Source organism: Crocodylus porosus, unplaced genomic scaffold (genome assembly GCF_001723895.1).
Source record: "Crocodylus porosus isolate Cpor-Errol unplaced genomic scaffold, CroPor_comp1, whole genome shotgun sequence".
NCBI classification, from domain to species: Eukaryota; Metazoa; Chordata; order Crocodylia; family Crocodylidae; genus Crocodylus; species Crocodylus porosus.
Window position 1 is genome coordinate 12,486,097 of NW_017728912.1, and position 16,073 is coordinate 12,502,169.

Consider the following 16,073-nt stretch of genomic DNA (forward strand, 5'->3'; position numbering starts at 1 on the left):
GCTGGACATAAGGAAGAATTTCTTTACTGTCCGAGCCCCCAAGGTCTGGAACAGTCTGCCAGCGAAGGTGGTTCAAGCACCTACATTGAACACCTTCAAGAGTAAATTGGATGCTTACCTTGCTGGGATCCTATGACCCCAGCTGACTTCCTGCCCTTCGGGCAGGGGGCTGGATTCAATGATCTCCCAAGGTCCCTTCCAGCCCTAATGTCTATGAAATCTATGAAAGTCAGACTGTTGGAAACCCATGCAGGTCACCTTCATGACATGGATTGCCCCTTAATTCTACAGAAGAGTAACTAATAGGTGTGCTCCTAAAATATTTTGTCCTGTTAATGTAAAAAGACTGGATTTACTACCTTTAACATGTTAATTTAGGTTCCTCTTAGTTTAAGTGAGATTTGAGAAAGAAACTTGAGAGGTAGACGGGCTTATTTGGGCCTCAGACAAAATTTGGGATGAAGCTTAAGAGACCTTATCCCAAGGGAACACGGTATAAAAAGGGCTTACATCTGCTCTGATCTTTGAGTGGATACAATGGCTACAAAAAAAAATGGTGGCAAAAGAAGCAGGTACTTAGGGTCTTAAGTGGGGCACCTCTTAAAGAGTGGAAGAAGAGTTATGCAATAGCAAAATCAGTTTCCATATAAAGACAGAAATTACTCCTATAAGAAACTCACACAAAGTAATTCTGTTACAAATATCTTGAACAGAATCTCTTTATTAAAAAAAAAAAAAAAAAAAAACCAATATAAAAGTAGAACCCGTGTCCAATTCAGATTTTTCCTTACAGGAATAATTTCTAGTTAAAAGATACTAGGTTTAGATCCTTCATTATTATACAGGAATAAAGGTCTGTGTTACTTCAAAATAATTTAGCACATTTACTAACAATCGTTAGCAAGGTTTACAGTAACTAGTTTAGCTTTCAACATCTTGCATAATTGGTAGATCTTGCATGGCAGATGTCTATTATCTAGTTATATTTTCTATAAAATTACTCCTTACTAATATGAATAGCAGAATCAAACTGAGAAATTCAGTAGCTTTTTTACGGAAGTGAAAAAGCCTTCCATAAAGCAGTGATAAAAAGTGGACAGAAGAAGGCAGCAGAGGTTTGCAAATAGTCACCAAGAGAGGCATTCAATCAAAGCTGGTTCCTGACAGTGTGAGGTTTGTGCTTCCAGAATTCCAGCTAATTTAAAAATAGACGTGTTATTTTTCTCTTCTGCTGACATGGAGAGCCATGCATGGTTAAAACCAGAGAGAGAGTCTATTGGGAATTCTGGCTCCGGGTTCTTCACAAACCTAAATATGGCAGACATTAGCAAGCTGCACAGCAGAAGCCTCAACACAATTATCAGCAGAGCACAGAAAGTTTAAACAGTAAATTAACAAAAATCTTGCCTTCTTTCAAAAGCCTGTCAACAGTCAATATGCTTTCTGAGATCAACAACATCCTACAAACATCTGAATAAATTTTTTCAAAAGACTAAAACCTATATGTCTATATCCAACAGGTAACTTCCTTTCCTGTGATAAAGATTAAAATTAATCAATAAACTTAAAAATATTTCCTACATAGCATGTCAAAATACTGCAATTAAAAAATAATACACACTTCTAGTTAAAAAAAGAAAGCAAAAAAAAAAAAGGGAACTTCATCTCTTTATGAATATAGTTTAGTTATGGATTTCCTGTTGTGTTTTTAGAACAGAAGTAGAACTACAAGAAAGCCGTGAGTTATGCAACTTGGCAGTATTTTCTGTAAATTAAATCAATATTTTTAAATAAAACCAATGGGGGAATTAACTTGAGAGTTCAATGCAGTTCAGTGTCTTCAGTGGTAGCAGAATTAAGCTAATGATGGACACTTCCAAAAAAAACAAAGTTACCTCTACATTATAAAGCCGTATATGTGGGGGAGGCCAAGTGATCTGCTTGATTTCACACAAGAAAATATGAACTAAGTATTGTTTTCTCTTATTCTGCTTGAATCAAGTACAAGTGTCAATGTACAGTTAAGGTTCTTCGGGTACATTTGGTATCTTTTACTAGACCAACTAAATGTATACAGTTAACATGTATATGTAATTTCTTTGTTACGGCAACATTTGTTAGGGGAGTTGGATAGTAGTTGATCATCAGTTCAACTGACATTTAAACTAAACATTCCGGTTTGTTAACCCCACTCCTAAGAGGTTAACTATAAAATGACAAAATACAACCAACATCCCTAGTCTGTTTAAAAAAAAAAAAAAAAGTAAACGTAATCTGAAATGATTCAGTTTAAAGACTGCCAAGTAATGGATTGATGCCTTTTTGTATTTTTGAAAGTATTTAATCCAATGTAAATTTAAAGGCTTTAAAGACAAAAGTGACCCCCCCCACCACCCCTTTTCTTTAAAGCCACAGATTTGGGGACAAAGCAAAACCCTCACAACTGGTCTTCCTGCATCTAACATTTGTTACTATGCTTATGGGAAAAAGGACAAAACAGGGGAATAAACTAGGTTGGCATGTACTCATTAACCTTGCAACTGTAGCCTGTAGTTCACTCCTTACTTGAAATTTACCCTAAAAATATGTCCTTGTTTTAAAAGGTTTTTTTTTAAAAAAAATATGTAGACACCCAGTTTGATCTGGAATATATAACTTCTGAACACTTCCATAACAAATGAATATCAATATCATTAATTTTTCCAGTCTGACCTCAGGATTATTTAGAATGAATGAATTTAAGACATTTTCTAAATACAGTATTTGAACACTTTATATGATGGTACTTTTAACAATGTTTCAGTAACTAAACAAGTTCAAGTATTTAATGTAATCCAATATGCATCTTATGCAGAAGATATCCTTTGATACAGTTCACAATTTTTTCCTTGTGCCAGCAAAGAGCAGTTTTAATTCTTCCTTTCATGGTACTAAGAATATAGCACAAACGTATCATGGTATAGCTCAAACAGTATTGGTATTCCACATAACATCAGACAATTGTTAATTACTTCATGTGACATTAAAAAAAAACAAAAAAAAAAAAAATAGGTGAGTTCATCTTCTATATTCCAGAAAGACTTTGAATAATACAAGGAAAATACTTTGAATTTGGGGTTAAATGTAAGGTGCTACATTTAGGCATCAAATACAAAATAACAAATGTGGGCTGCTTCAGGCTGGGCTGGGATCATGCTCAGCGCTCCAGGCTGAAGTGTGCATGGAGCACCACCAGCATGGAGCAAACAAAATGGGGCAGGGGGATGGAGGAGAGGGGCAGCAGCTACAGCTATGGCCCCAACCCCAGGAAAGGCCTGGAGGCCAAGCCACAGCACACAATTCTATGAAGAGGGCCTTCTTCCCCACCACCCATGTTAAATGAGAGGTAAACCATCTTAGTATTGAGTAAATATGGCAGGCATTTTTAGACTGCAAAAAATAAGGGCCATTAAGACAGGTACATGATAGCAGGCTTGTAATATCTGAAGGCCTGTCAAAGATGGAAAACAGCTTTTTTCCACTACTGCAGAGAGAAGGATATGTATCAATGTTTTGAAGTTGCAGCAAAGTAGGTTTAAACTGGATATCAGGAGAAAATTTCACTTTTAAAAAAACAAGGCAGTGGAACAGACTAAGTTACAGAATGTGCTTTCTTGGAGGTTTTCAAGACAACGATGTTGGATAAGCATTGATCAGGGATTATTTAGGAGAAGCAATGCCTGGAATATGCTGTGAAAAGCAATAGTTGGAAACCCAGCAGATTCCCACACACACTGCCCAGGGACTATGAGAACTCTGTAGCTTGTTGTGGGGTAAAAATTGGAGAGGACCATGCTCAGTAACAGGAGAATGGATCAGAGCTCAACAACAACAACAGCTTAGTTATAAAAGAAAATTAAACAAGCTGGGACAAGTTTACCGAAGGGACAGGATGACACCAAAAGTTCCTTAATCACGGTATGTGATATGCCCAACTGTGTTAGTCTCCAGGTTGCAAAGTAGATTGGGAGGATGTCTGGTTAATCCATGCTTCTGGGATTTACAAGTCATCATATGGGGCTGGGAATGTGCATTTTCCTCTCTGTCAGAGTGGGGAGGGAGGAACAAAAACCAAAGTGCTAAAAAAACACCCCACAAAAAACCTCCTCTAGGATGGTTTAGAAAAGGGATGCTCCTACCTTGGGCAGGGGGTTGAACTAGATGAACTCCTGCTGTGCCTTCAGTTCTAATTTTCTAGGACTATGAAACCTACACAGCTTAACAGAAAATTATAGTACAGTTTCTATAAAATAAAATAACCAAATATTTACTGGCCCCAGCCAATATAGATTTTGTATAAGTACAGGAAATGTGACTGTTCCACCATCATTAGATTGAGATTTTGGCTGACCCCATACTATTTCCTGTAATATAAGTATTCAGAGGCATTTATCAGCTTTATAGGAAACCAGGAGACATTTTAATATGGACAAGGAAGCCGATTTCCTTTTCCAAACGTTTCTTCCTGATACGGCTATATTCCAAGGAAAAATTGTTTGAAGGAGGTATACAGCTATTATAAGATCTGACAGAGTACTTAGTAAAAGGAAGTCTTTGCGTTGAGATTTCAGAAAGATTAACCTAAACTGATCAAGTTCTCATCCTTGCTAAAAATAATTTTCAAATTTTCATTACAGTAAATTGCCAGAAAACAGAAAAAAAAGGGAGACTTCAGATAAGCGTGAGAGAAAAATGTTTGAAAAGGGGAGACTTGAAGATGGATATTGGAACTATTTCCAATAATGATCCTTTCTTGTATATAATTGCATACAAAGTTGTTTACTCTAAATGTTGTCCAGCTACAGAAGCAAGTGTTGTATAATTTAGCATACTAAGATGTGGGTTACCAAAATACTACACCAGGTCACTACACTCTGAATTACGAAATGATTAAATGTAATTTACAACAAAACATGACTCACAGTATGTCTGCACTACATAACTCAGTGTATTGTAGATCTCCAAACTAGCTCATTTAGAAGCGCACTGAATAGCAGTTCCCCATTCCTACTACACTGTTTTGTGTAACTACTATGCTGCTTTCCATACCCAAGCTACTTAGGGTTAGCTTAGGTACTGTTACACCAGTCTCCACTGTGCAGCGTAGACACATGCTTAATTAATATTTCAAAAATTCAAGGGGAAAAAAAAAAATCAAATCAAGAAAATGAACTTGTATATTTTGCCAATCTAAATACACGTATTGGTCATCACTAGTAACAGTTGTTAGAGGAAGATAAAAGTTTACTTTCACACAAATTATCAATCCTATAAAGTATCATAAGATTACTTCTAAACACCAGCTTTTGTCAAGTCAAATTTGGAACCTTTCAACTTCTAACACTGTAGTAAAATTATGAAACTAAACAATTCTGGCATGTCTATAAATTCTTTATGAAGCCCTCCATAGAAAGACAAATACAAGTTAAAATTCTTACCATCAAAATAGTTCCTGTTTTGCTGAGAGGTAGACTGCAACATGTTTTCAGGTTTTTTGGCTGTTGGAGTCAGGTCACTGTAAGACAAATGAGCCAATATAGTTTATACTTAACTTATGAATACAAAACCAGTTGCCTACGCACACTTACATACTAAGTTTTAAAAAATTTATCTTTATGTATATAAATCTGGGTGCCAATCTTTTCCTTACAAAATTTACTGATAAAGAGGTCATATCTTTCAAGCCACACAGTCCTCAGACAAGCCATACTACACACTGGCCTTTTGAAGATGGCTGAATCCTAAAGCTACCAGCAATTGAAAAAGATGTGCTGACTATGAAACACAATCATCAACCATATCTTATTTGTTTTCAGTGGTATTTGTTCTTCATGAAGGCCAGAAGTGGTTATATCCATCATTTAATGGAAAGCTTTTTTAAAGGCAAAGAAAGAAACCCAGATCCAACTTGTTTCTTTGAAAATTTTCTCCTCATGTCAGAACAAAAGAAAAGAAAAAGGACTTTTATTAAAGAAAGGGAATGCTACAGTTTGTGGCCCAGCCAGAGCAATTTTGGAATTTCACTTATTTTAATCAAAAAAACTTGAGCCAAAAGAAAATTAAGTTTAAGTGCAAGGGGGGAAATAAAATTATAAAACCTTCTTCTCAACAGCAGTTCTAAACATTCTGGTCAAACTTTGAGAGTTATTTAGGCAATGACACTGATGAAAAAGAAATTTAGTAGTTTGAAACTAGGTGTCCAATACATTTCCTATGCAGATATTGAATGTACAAATTGCCTCTTCTTTGTAATATTACTTGGTAAAGCATTTGTGGGAGGAGGAAGAAGAAAACATTTAAAACAGCACAGTGCAAGACACTTTTCTCTAAAGTCATCTTCCCCTGCTTCCTAAGAAGAAGTCTCATGAAGTTCCTTTAAGGCTTGTTAAAGTTATGAGCCTGTAAAATATATAGTGAGAAGTGTTCTAAAGTTATCTAAACCTTAATTAACATTTCTCAGTGTGCAACACACCTCAGAAAAACTTACACTACTGAATTTGTCACTCAGGTTTGACTGGTAAAAAAAAAAAAAAAAAAAGAAAAAAATTAAAGGAAAAATGCATTTAAAATAGTATAAACAGCTAAATCACCAAATATGTTATATTTAAATATGCAATTTCTCATTTTACTAAACAGTCATTTCTAGACATGCATAAAAACTGGTTTTGTCATTTGTCTGCAGTCTTACAAAACACAGGAGGGTAGGAGAAGCATTTTGGCTGACCCAAAATAAAAACTTTCCCAGGGCAAGCCAAAAGCAGCAACAATTTGCTTCAGACTTAAAATGTAATGTTTTAAGGGGTTTTTTATTGTTGGATTTTTTTATAATTTTAAAAATACTTATTAAAAATGTGATTTTTTTTTTTTTTTTTTTTTTTTTAACTGAAATTCCCTCTAGCTGTACACTAGGACAGAGAAGAACGATCACTAGTCAGCTGTTCTGTTGCAAAGGATTCATTAGCCCACTCCTACTTTTCTGCAGGTGAAGCTAAAAGGCAGACATTTAGCTCCGACCAAAAAAGTATTGCAATTTAGAGCATGCAGGTAACAGTTAAAGCAGATTTAGCTGTGCTGAGGCAAGTTCCCTGCCTCCTGCTTTGGCCCAAACACACACACTTTAAAAACAGGATTTCATCTGTCTCTGCCCTTGATAGAAATCCTGCCCCACCTCCTCCAACAACATCACAACAAAAATGTTTTTATTATTAAAATACTGCCAAAATACCCAACTCAGTGAAGTGTTTTGGTCAATCTCAAATAATCTGTCAGACAAATGTCACCCAACAAAAATATTTAGGAGGCAAAAGAGCCTGGACTAGTATTGGCTCTCTCAACTTATGACAGGGGTGGATAAAACATGGCCCTAAGGCTGGATTTAGCTGCATAACTGACCAGATCCAGCTCACGGCAGCTCCTGTGCAGGGATGCATTACGATTCATCGGGCCTCCAACCCTGCCCCACCCCATGGCTGCAGGCTCCCATCCTGGCCAGTACAGCAGCAGCAACGACCAGAGCAGGATGTGCTGTCCCCCAGGCCTGGGACAGGAGCTGCAGCCGCCCCCACCCACAGGTCTGCAGTGGACCTGGCACCAGAGGTGCAGAGCCGCTGCCCGCTGGGTGCATGTGGCAAAGACTGAGCTCCAGGGGCAGCCCCTCACCCCACCACAGCTTAGTCTGACTGCAGCAGTGCCCGGCAGCCATGGCCCACCACATCATGCACACCAGCCTGGTCTCATCCACACTGAGGCAGGAGCCCAGCTGGCCTGTTTGTTAATCAATCTATGCCCCTGTAGTACTCTGCAAGAGGCTATGCCCCACCTACTGGGGCAGCCCACACCACGCTCCATTCCCAGTGCTGCTCTGCTCCCCCCAACTCCAGTGGGAGCTGCCTGGCTGAATCTTCCCACAGGGGCAGCTGCTGGAGACAAGGAAAGCAAGGTCAGCACCTGGCCAGCTGCAGCCACACCAGAAGTTCCATGTGCTGACTTGGGCCTGAGCCAGCGGGGCTTTTCTACTTCCTTCACCTCCAGCTGCTGCTCCTCCTGCCCCTGCTGCACTGCTCCGAGCACAAGGAGCTTGAGCTGTGTGATTCCTGCTGGAGGCGAGGGAAGCAGAGCAGAACTGGGAACAGCTTCGTTGGGCTGCAGCTGCATGGGGAACAGCCATACCAGAAACTATGCACTGGCCAGAGCTAGGCATACGCTACCCCAGATGGGGCTAGGCCTCAGGCAGAGCGCCATGGGGGAGCTGCAGACCACACCACCCAGGCAAATTCAGTTACACGCACCCCCCACCTCTCCTCAGCCCCATCTGGCTCCCTGGAGGTAGCACCCAGGCAACACCCCACCTCACCCACAGGACAGGGTATGCAGCAAGTGGATTGGCCTTGCTCACCTGTCCTGTTCCCAAGCACTGCTCCCCACTTGCCAAAAGCCCCATAGGGAGTTTTGGCAGGTTGCTGTATGTAGGAAAGGGCAGTGCTAATCCAGCCTGCAACAGCTCCAAACTCTCTTGTGGCCCGGAGGTCCACATAATTGCCCATCCCTCACTTATGAGAAGGAATTCAAGGCTCAATAAAAGAAAAATAATTAGATCTCTAACCAGTAGGAAATATAGTATGTAATGCAAGTGTTTGAAAGGTGTAAAACATGTAGAAAACTGATTGTGTTTACTGTGTTTCATATAGTATATTTTCAAACTAAATCTCACTATTAAACTTGTTCAGTAGTGCTCAACCTTTTGGTCCCACGGACAGATGAGCAAGCCAGCACACAGGGCCATGCTACCTGACCCGTGAGGCTCCCCACAGGTACCAATATTTGGCAGCGGAGGAGCAGCAATCAACATGCCAACACTCCCCCTGCTGTCACATTTCTGGACCGGGGGAGCCCAATAGGCCAAATGACAACTGCAGGCCAGATCTGACCCATGAGCTGGGGGTTGCACACCCCTGAAGCTGCGTCTTACTACATTTGCATGTACAAATGCATACACTTACATTTTAAACGCTTTGTGGTATAGATTTTAAATACTTTATTCACTGAACTGCAAAGTATAAATCTAAAATACTAAGTTAATTAAATGTTAACTAGCGGGAGCCAACAAATTAGCTCTGCACCCCGATCCTCTTCCTCTGCCTGATCTGCTGCTTTACCTTCTGCTCCCTACTCTATAATCCATGTTTGACCTCCCACTTAGCTTTCTGTTTCCAGCAAATCTTCTGCTCTGCTGCCTATCTTCTTCCTGAACTGCTAAGTGCCATACACAGAGACTGCCCATGCCACTTGTTGCATTTGTGTCATATATTGGCCACCCTCATTCTAGACCATGTATACCATTGCTTTCACATTTGATTAGCCCATAAATATTATCTACTGTTGGCCCAATTTTACATGTACAGAATTGATACTAGTTTTGAACAGTGAAGGACTAAGCCATGGTAGTCATAAAAAATTAACAATTTACTTGGTTTTGCATTTCTTTTTTATGACTACCTCCCACTTCCTACTTCACAAGCCCCTTTCAGCCCATCAGAGTTTTCTACATCTATTGTCACCAATAAAAAGATGGCAAATCTCAAACAGAAAGCTTGAACTTAATCCAGGAAATACCACATGAGCACCGAAAGTTTACCTGAAGGAAACAGTTTCTTTAACACCTCGGATATCCATTGGGTTGGTTCCTTCAATGACAGGTGAATCCAGAGTGGCAGATCCATTACTGATATGATCACTGCTTTCATATCCAGATTCAGTCCTTTGCATTTGCCAGTTGTCACCATGAACTTTTCTCTCTGTAAATACTTTTCCTTTCTCCAGATTCCCTTTTCCATCTGAATCCAGAGAGCTTCGACTCCCCGTCTCCTGTTTCGTTTCATCTTCATAAATGGTCATTAAACTCTTCTGGGTTTGATTTTCTTTTGGCCACTTATTAAAGCTCTGCTCCTTTTCCTGTTTAGCTTTATTGCTTTGATTTGCCTTATGTCTTGGACTATGCTGCTTTTTTTCAGTCTCGCTGAAAATGCTGTCCACATTTAGTGTCTCTCGCATAGGCTTCCAACCTTTGGTTTTGCTTCTACTGCTGCTGCTGCTGACAACACTTCCCCTGTCCCTAGAATCTTGGCTGCTATCCGTTTCATAGCCAGTGGTATTGTCAATCCTAGATCTGTTCATCCCTTTATCCACAGCAAGAAAAGCTTCCGTTTTATTTGACCCAAGTACCTGTGCAGGTGGTCTGATTTCATGTGGTATACTTTCATGTTTGTAAGGTCCTCTTCCCTGGCTACTATAAATGCGCTGGTCAGCATATTGTCTAAATCCATTCCCAATAGGAGGCGATCCTGACTTAATGTGAGAGCGGTCTTCTCCAATAAGATCTTAAATAAAGATGAAAAAAAATAAAAAGAAACCTCTTCTGAATTTCTCCTTTCAATTAAAATAAACTCCCCAGTTTGACAATATTTTGCTTATGATAGCTATTTATTCCTGTCATACCATTACAGACTAAACAAGCTCAAATGGCATGCATTTAGCAAAGAGCTAATGTTAGGTTTTCTTTTAACTTGCCAAACAAAAAAATATCAGTTATGCTGAATTTGCTATAAACCTTGTTTCTAAAGCCAGATTTTAAAAAATGTACCTCTTTGTCTCCCAGAGTCTTTTTTTGGTCCCCTGTCTGCATCTTTCCTTACAGAGGACTGGAAGTTTCTCATATCAACTGCCTTCTGAGCACATTCTCTGGATATATCCTTGAACTTGTCCTTTTGATCTTGATGCCCTAACTTAACTGCAAAAATACTCATGATAGCATTTTTAATTAAACTGAACAGTCATGCTAAAAAAGAATGTACTATTAGCTTTATTACATCTTAGCTTTAACTACTAACATCTTAGCTGGGTAAATTAAAAAGTTTCAAAAAATGATAAATCACCCATGCCTATTGCAAAATTATAAAGTTTAATAGAAATATTAAATTATTTTAGATCAATTACAAAGCCTTGCAATTAAAAAAACAAAAAAAAACCCCAACAAACCACACACACATTTCTAACTGAACCCTTGCACAGCAAATTTTCTTTTAAAAAAAAGGTACGTACCTGGTCCCCTACCACCACTAGCCTGAACATGAGCTCTGCTGAAACTGGAGTTTTCAGGCTGAAATTTTTTATTGCCTTTTTGATTTGGAGGCTCTAAAAATCCATTCTCTTTTGTGTGATCCAATTTTGGAATAGCTGTTTTTTCAAAACCTATAAAAACAACATATAATCTATCTTTGGAAATGAAAACCTACTAATTTATGGGTAACCGCATTTAAATTACCTGAACTGGTTACGTTTAGCATGCAAACGAATTCTGGAATGTCTTAGTTATGATAATGCAATTTGTCACAAATACGGTAATGGCATTTGTCCTTCAATTTTTCTTCATCATAGTGTAAACAGATAAGACTCAATTTTCCTTTTATTAATTCCAATTTTGAGAGAATCAACAAAATTGACAGCCATAAGTACTATAACAAGATTTTTAACATGCACCATAACTATAATGCAGTGTTTCTTAGAACTTTTAATTTTCCAATATTTTTATGGGATCAAAGGAAAAAAAAAAAAAAGGAAACAGTGACCACCCAGTTACACTTAAGTTAGAAAAAAGAATTCCAAGACTGCCTTCTTAAATAGAATTTCTCACCCTATATAATTAGTTCTAAACAACCCCAAAAAGGATAATAAAAGCAATGGTTAAGAGGCATCGCTTGGGCCAAAATTGCATCTTACACAATATTTATTGCATTTTCAACTTTTAATAATCAAGTTTAACCTGTTCATAATTAAAAAGAATTTTTCCAGTCAGGAATTCTTCATCTACATCTACATCTTTCAATTCATATTTTTCTGTGGTACAAAGCATTTGATCGTTCTAATGTTAAATAATACATGCCAAGTTTTTAAACAGGAAATCTGATTGCCTGTTCCCAGTTATTGATCAAATTTGATGCAATTAAAGTTCTATTAGTCAAAGCTTTATTACCTGAGTCTTCTCCATTTTTTGCTGCCGATTTGTAGTGAGAATGAATGATCTGTTTGGGTGCATCTTCTGTGGAAACAGCTGTACCATCTGGGTTAGCATAAAATAGCAACAATGGCTGAAAGTGACATCGAATGCACTTGGAGACCACATCTTTCCATTTTGTTCCAACCTGAGGAAAAAAATCCTATTTGCATCAAATTTAAAAAATAACTAGCCACTAAATCCAATAAAAGAAAGAATACAAATACACCAGAAATATGCGACATTCATATCTTGTACAATCTGAAAACATAGCACATTCAGAGCTACAGCTATGGCACATAAGATTGCTATGCAAGCTGCAGTAGAAAAGCAGTGAACAATGGTTGCATAAGCAAAGTAAACAAAACTACAAATACTTTGGGCTTTCACTAGTTATTCATTAAACAAAACATTACACTTCACAACCTGAAATACCCAGTAAACAGAGGACAGAACAGTAAAACTGCAGTCAATTAAAACTTGACTTAGTAATCTTTAAGAAATGAAGACAAATTTAGAGTTGGGCAACAGAGGAGTTCTAAGTGTAGAAAAAATTTACCTCTTTCACATTAGCATCATCAAACAGGACCCACTTGCAGCTCTTAGTGTGAAAGGCAAACGCACAGTAATGTCGGCTTGCGTAGCAAATCATCCCCACAAGATAAAGCTCAGCATTTTTAGCCTGCTCATCTGTAACCCTATAGAACAACTGTAAACATGAATATGTATCAGTTAAACAGGAAAAATCCTACTAGTTTGGACATTTTAAATTCATTAAGATTAATATCTACACCACTCGTTTGCCTCAGAAAAGCAACTACATCACTATAGTCAGGCTACAATTTATACAGAACTACTCTTTTTAACACGTAACTAAAATATTAATACACAGATGGCACAGCAGTATTTTTGATACCCTGTGACCTTACACAAACAAAACATTCCAAAAAATTTTTGCAGAAGTGCTGGATGATTTTTCTTGGTCTGGGAGCTTAAGTATCTGCCACTGCTTAGGTATACTTTTAAAAAGGCTTTAACTGAACTTTTTTCTTTTAAATGGTTACACCTTGATTTTTTCATTCTTTATTATTAGTCTTAGCCTGCTACCATGCATAGGATTTTAACTGGATCTTCAGCAATGATGCATCAGAAGCCAATACAAGGTTAATTTTTAACCTGAAATAGACATTATCCCAGTTTGCCCTAATTACACTGCCTATCCCTAGGTAGTGTAAAAACAAGAGAATAGTAGCAAAAGAAATCAAGGGAAGCCTGTGATACAATAATGGAAGTTAACTAGTGTGCAAAACAAGTACACTGGATAATCTTTTAACTATTTTCCTTCCTTTGATCAAATTTATTAACACTCAGATGTGAAATACCTGTAGTCTAAGGTCTGAATCCTAGTACACAACTCTAACTGCTATTTTTGCAAGATAAATCGAGTACCATTCAGTTTACTGTGGGGGAATACCTGGATAAACCATACATGGTAAGGTACGCTCTGCACTGACATTAAAAATTCCACAGCGTTTTTCAGTAAGGAAGAGGTATGCTCTGATCCCTGTCCAACCTTAATTAATCTACTTGCATATCTGCTCTATGGCAACCTAACAACAGGATTACACTTCCATTAGACCCTTATTTTAATCTCTCCCCAACATGAATGGTGCTGAAGGAACAGATCTTGCGTGTAGAAGTAAAGCAGCCTGATATCTACCAAACTTGCTTTCTTCACTGCAGAAGCATACAATGAATAAAATTGGGAGCTGCAGAAGAGAGAGGATGCTTTTATTGATTTGGCAGCTAACTATCCTCCTGGAGAACTACTCTGCTCAGAATGAATGTAATGCTACACAAATCACTTGAATTGGATGTAGTCACTGTGCGCTCCTATGTAACAAAAGGTGATTGGACCTGTTCCTTGAAAACAATGCACTATAAAAATCATTAGTACTCTGACAAATTAGGTCCTAAGTAAATCTTAATTTAAGAGGTTGACAATTGTCAATTGATGCAACAATTCCTCATATGGAAAATAAGGATACTCTCTCTTCTGGGGTATGTTCTGAAGATTCTTTACACAGATTGTTCAATAATATTACTTCAGACAAAACTTCAGAGGGCAAGTTTCTGAAAGTCCAATTAATACATGACTTACAACATTTTAAATTTAAGAAAAAACAGATGAGGAAGAACATGAATATGGTGTATTAAATATTAAAATGCAAAAAAACAAAACAAAACAAAAAAATCACTAAATTAGTTTTTTAGATTAGTTTTCATTCAAATACCCCAGGAAGATAAAGCTGTGTTGCCAGATTCCGCATAACATCTTCTGTCAGGTCAGAATGTTCCGAATCCCAGACTAAACCGATTGTGACAATCTCGGGACAATTCATGAGAACACGACGGATTTTTATTCGTTGACCACAGTTACTCTGGAAGAAAGAAAAATAAAGGGAAGATACAATATGTCAAAAGCTTCAAGAATGCAAAATTTCTAAAGAAAATGACAAGAGTGAAAAAATGAATAACAATTCCTTCCACCACCCAAATTTAATTTTGCTATGGTTATTAGGAACAATTCAGAGGGTAAGGGATATATAATCTTAATCTTTACAAGAAGCACCCCAATAGCGTTATCTCCAATACCAGTGGAGCTCTCTCTCCATATCCACCACACACGTAACTTTTGAGGGAGACTATTTTTGCATGTTTTGAATTTTCCACCTTTTCTATCTCTACAAGAATAGAAAAGCAGACAATCACTGAAAGGTGTTTTAAGGACAACACACACAATGAACCAGACAGAAAACAGTCTGTTCTGTTACAGTCTGTTAAGTTATATCATTATGACCATGTCCAGACTAAAGCAAACTTCGCTCTGCAGATATAATTCCGATTCATGAAATAAAGCCTAGATATGCAATTTGGAAAAGATGGCAGTCTCTCTGAATAGAAAATGAATTTAAGCACATGTGTCTCTGTGTGTGTCTGTGTGATGGGATTTATCTACACATGCAACTGACAAAATAGTTTTGTTAAGCTACACATAAATGGAGTTTAGTCTCTAGTCTCTTTGGAAAATTTAGCTCCAGGTCTTACTTTTAATGCATGTTAGTAAGTAGCCACAATCCCAAGTCTTCCTAATCTCCAACTCACAAGACTGCAGTATTTCTTTTTCCTACTTACAGGACATTTTCTGAAGTCATCAGTGGTATTTGCTGCCTGTAGCAACTCTGCAAACATTTCTGGCTTGAGACGTTCATGCCTTTCCATCATTCTATCAACTTCATTGCTGTAAACAGGTAGTAAGAATAAAAGACTTACCAGAGATCATCCATTTTAAAAGTAAAGAAATTTTACCTATGACTACATTTATAATATCCTGAAAAAGTGGCAATGTATATGTAGGAACATTAATATACGATTACCATTTTTGCTTGCTACATTTGCCAATATCAAATTTTTATATGATTAATCTGCCAGATTAAGAGATCTGAAATAGTGGCAAGAAGTGGCAGAATAGCTCATCGTTCAGACCTGAGCTACAGTAATGCATCTCAGGTAAAAAGAGTAGTGAAATTCTTTATATATAAAAAAACCAAACTTACATGCATGTTCGAAGCTACAGAAAGTTCAACTTGTTTATGGTAAAAAGGCTACTGAATAACAAAATTTGTTTTAGTAACTTAGTTTCAGTAAAACCTGCCATATTTACTCAAATCTAAGACGATATTATTTTTCCCCATTCAATATGAGAAAGACTATGCAGCATAGGAGACGAGGGGGAGAAGTCGGGGGAGAGCTGCTGTGATTCCAGCTCTAGTTCCTGCCCTGACCCAAGGTTACCGCCATCACCACTGTCTGTTCAATGCTGGGGCCAAGGCTGAAACTACCACTAATGCCTGGCCTGGGCTGGAGTCACCTTATGCTCTGTGCCCCATACCCTGGGTGAAAGCCAGAGCAGCCACATAGGGTA

At 37.9% G+C, this 16,073-nt stretch overlaps 1 protein-coding gene across 3 annotated transcripts in view; it reads right to left on the minus strand.

Moving 5' to 3' along the window:
• The window catches only part of USP53 (ubiquitin specific peptidase 53), a 57,305-nt gene that overhangs the window by 10,469 nt on the left and 30,763 nt on the right, over window positions 1-16,073 (minus strand). For 2 of the 3 annotated variants that reach the window (XM_019534043.1, XM_019534042.1), the window contains exons 7-14: window positions 15,284-15,389; window positions 14,383-14,529; window positions 12,648-12,797; window positions 12,068-12,236; window positions 11,137-11,286; window positions 10,679-10,825; window positions 9,674-10,415; window positions 5,478-5,554 (exon numbers count right to left, since the gene is read on the minus strand). In XM_019534043.1, the coding sequence (XP_019389588.1) occupies window positions 5,478-5,554; window positions 9,674-10,415; window positions 10,679-10,825; window positions 11,137-11,286; window positions 12,068-12,236; window positions 12,648-12,797; window positions 14,383-14,529; window positions 15,284-15,389 (1,688 nt within the window). The remainder of the gene's footprint in view (window positions 1-5,477; window positions 5,555-9,673; window positions 10,416-10,678; window positions 10,826-11,136; window positions 11,287-12,067; window positions 12,237-12,647; window positions 12,798-14,382; window positions 14,530-15,283; window positions 15,390-16,073) is intronic. The other variant, XM_019534044.1, reaches the window with a different exon arrangement.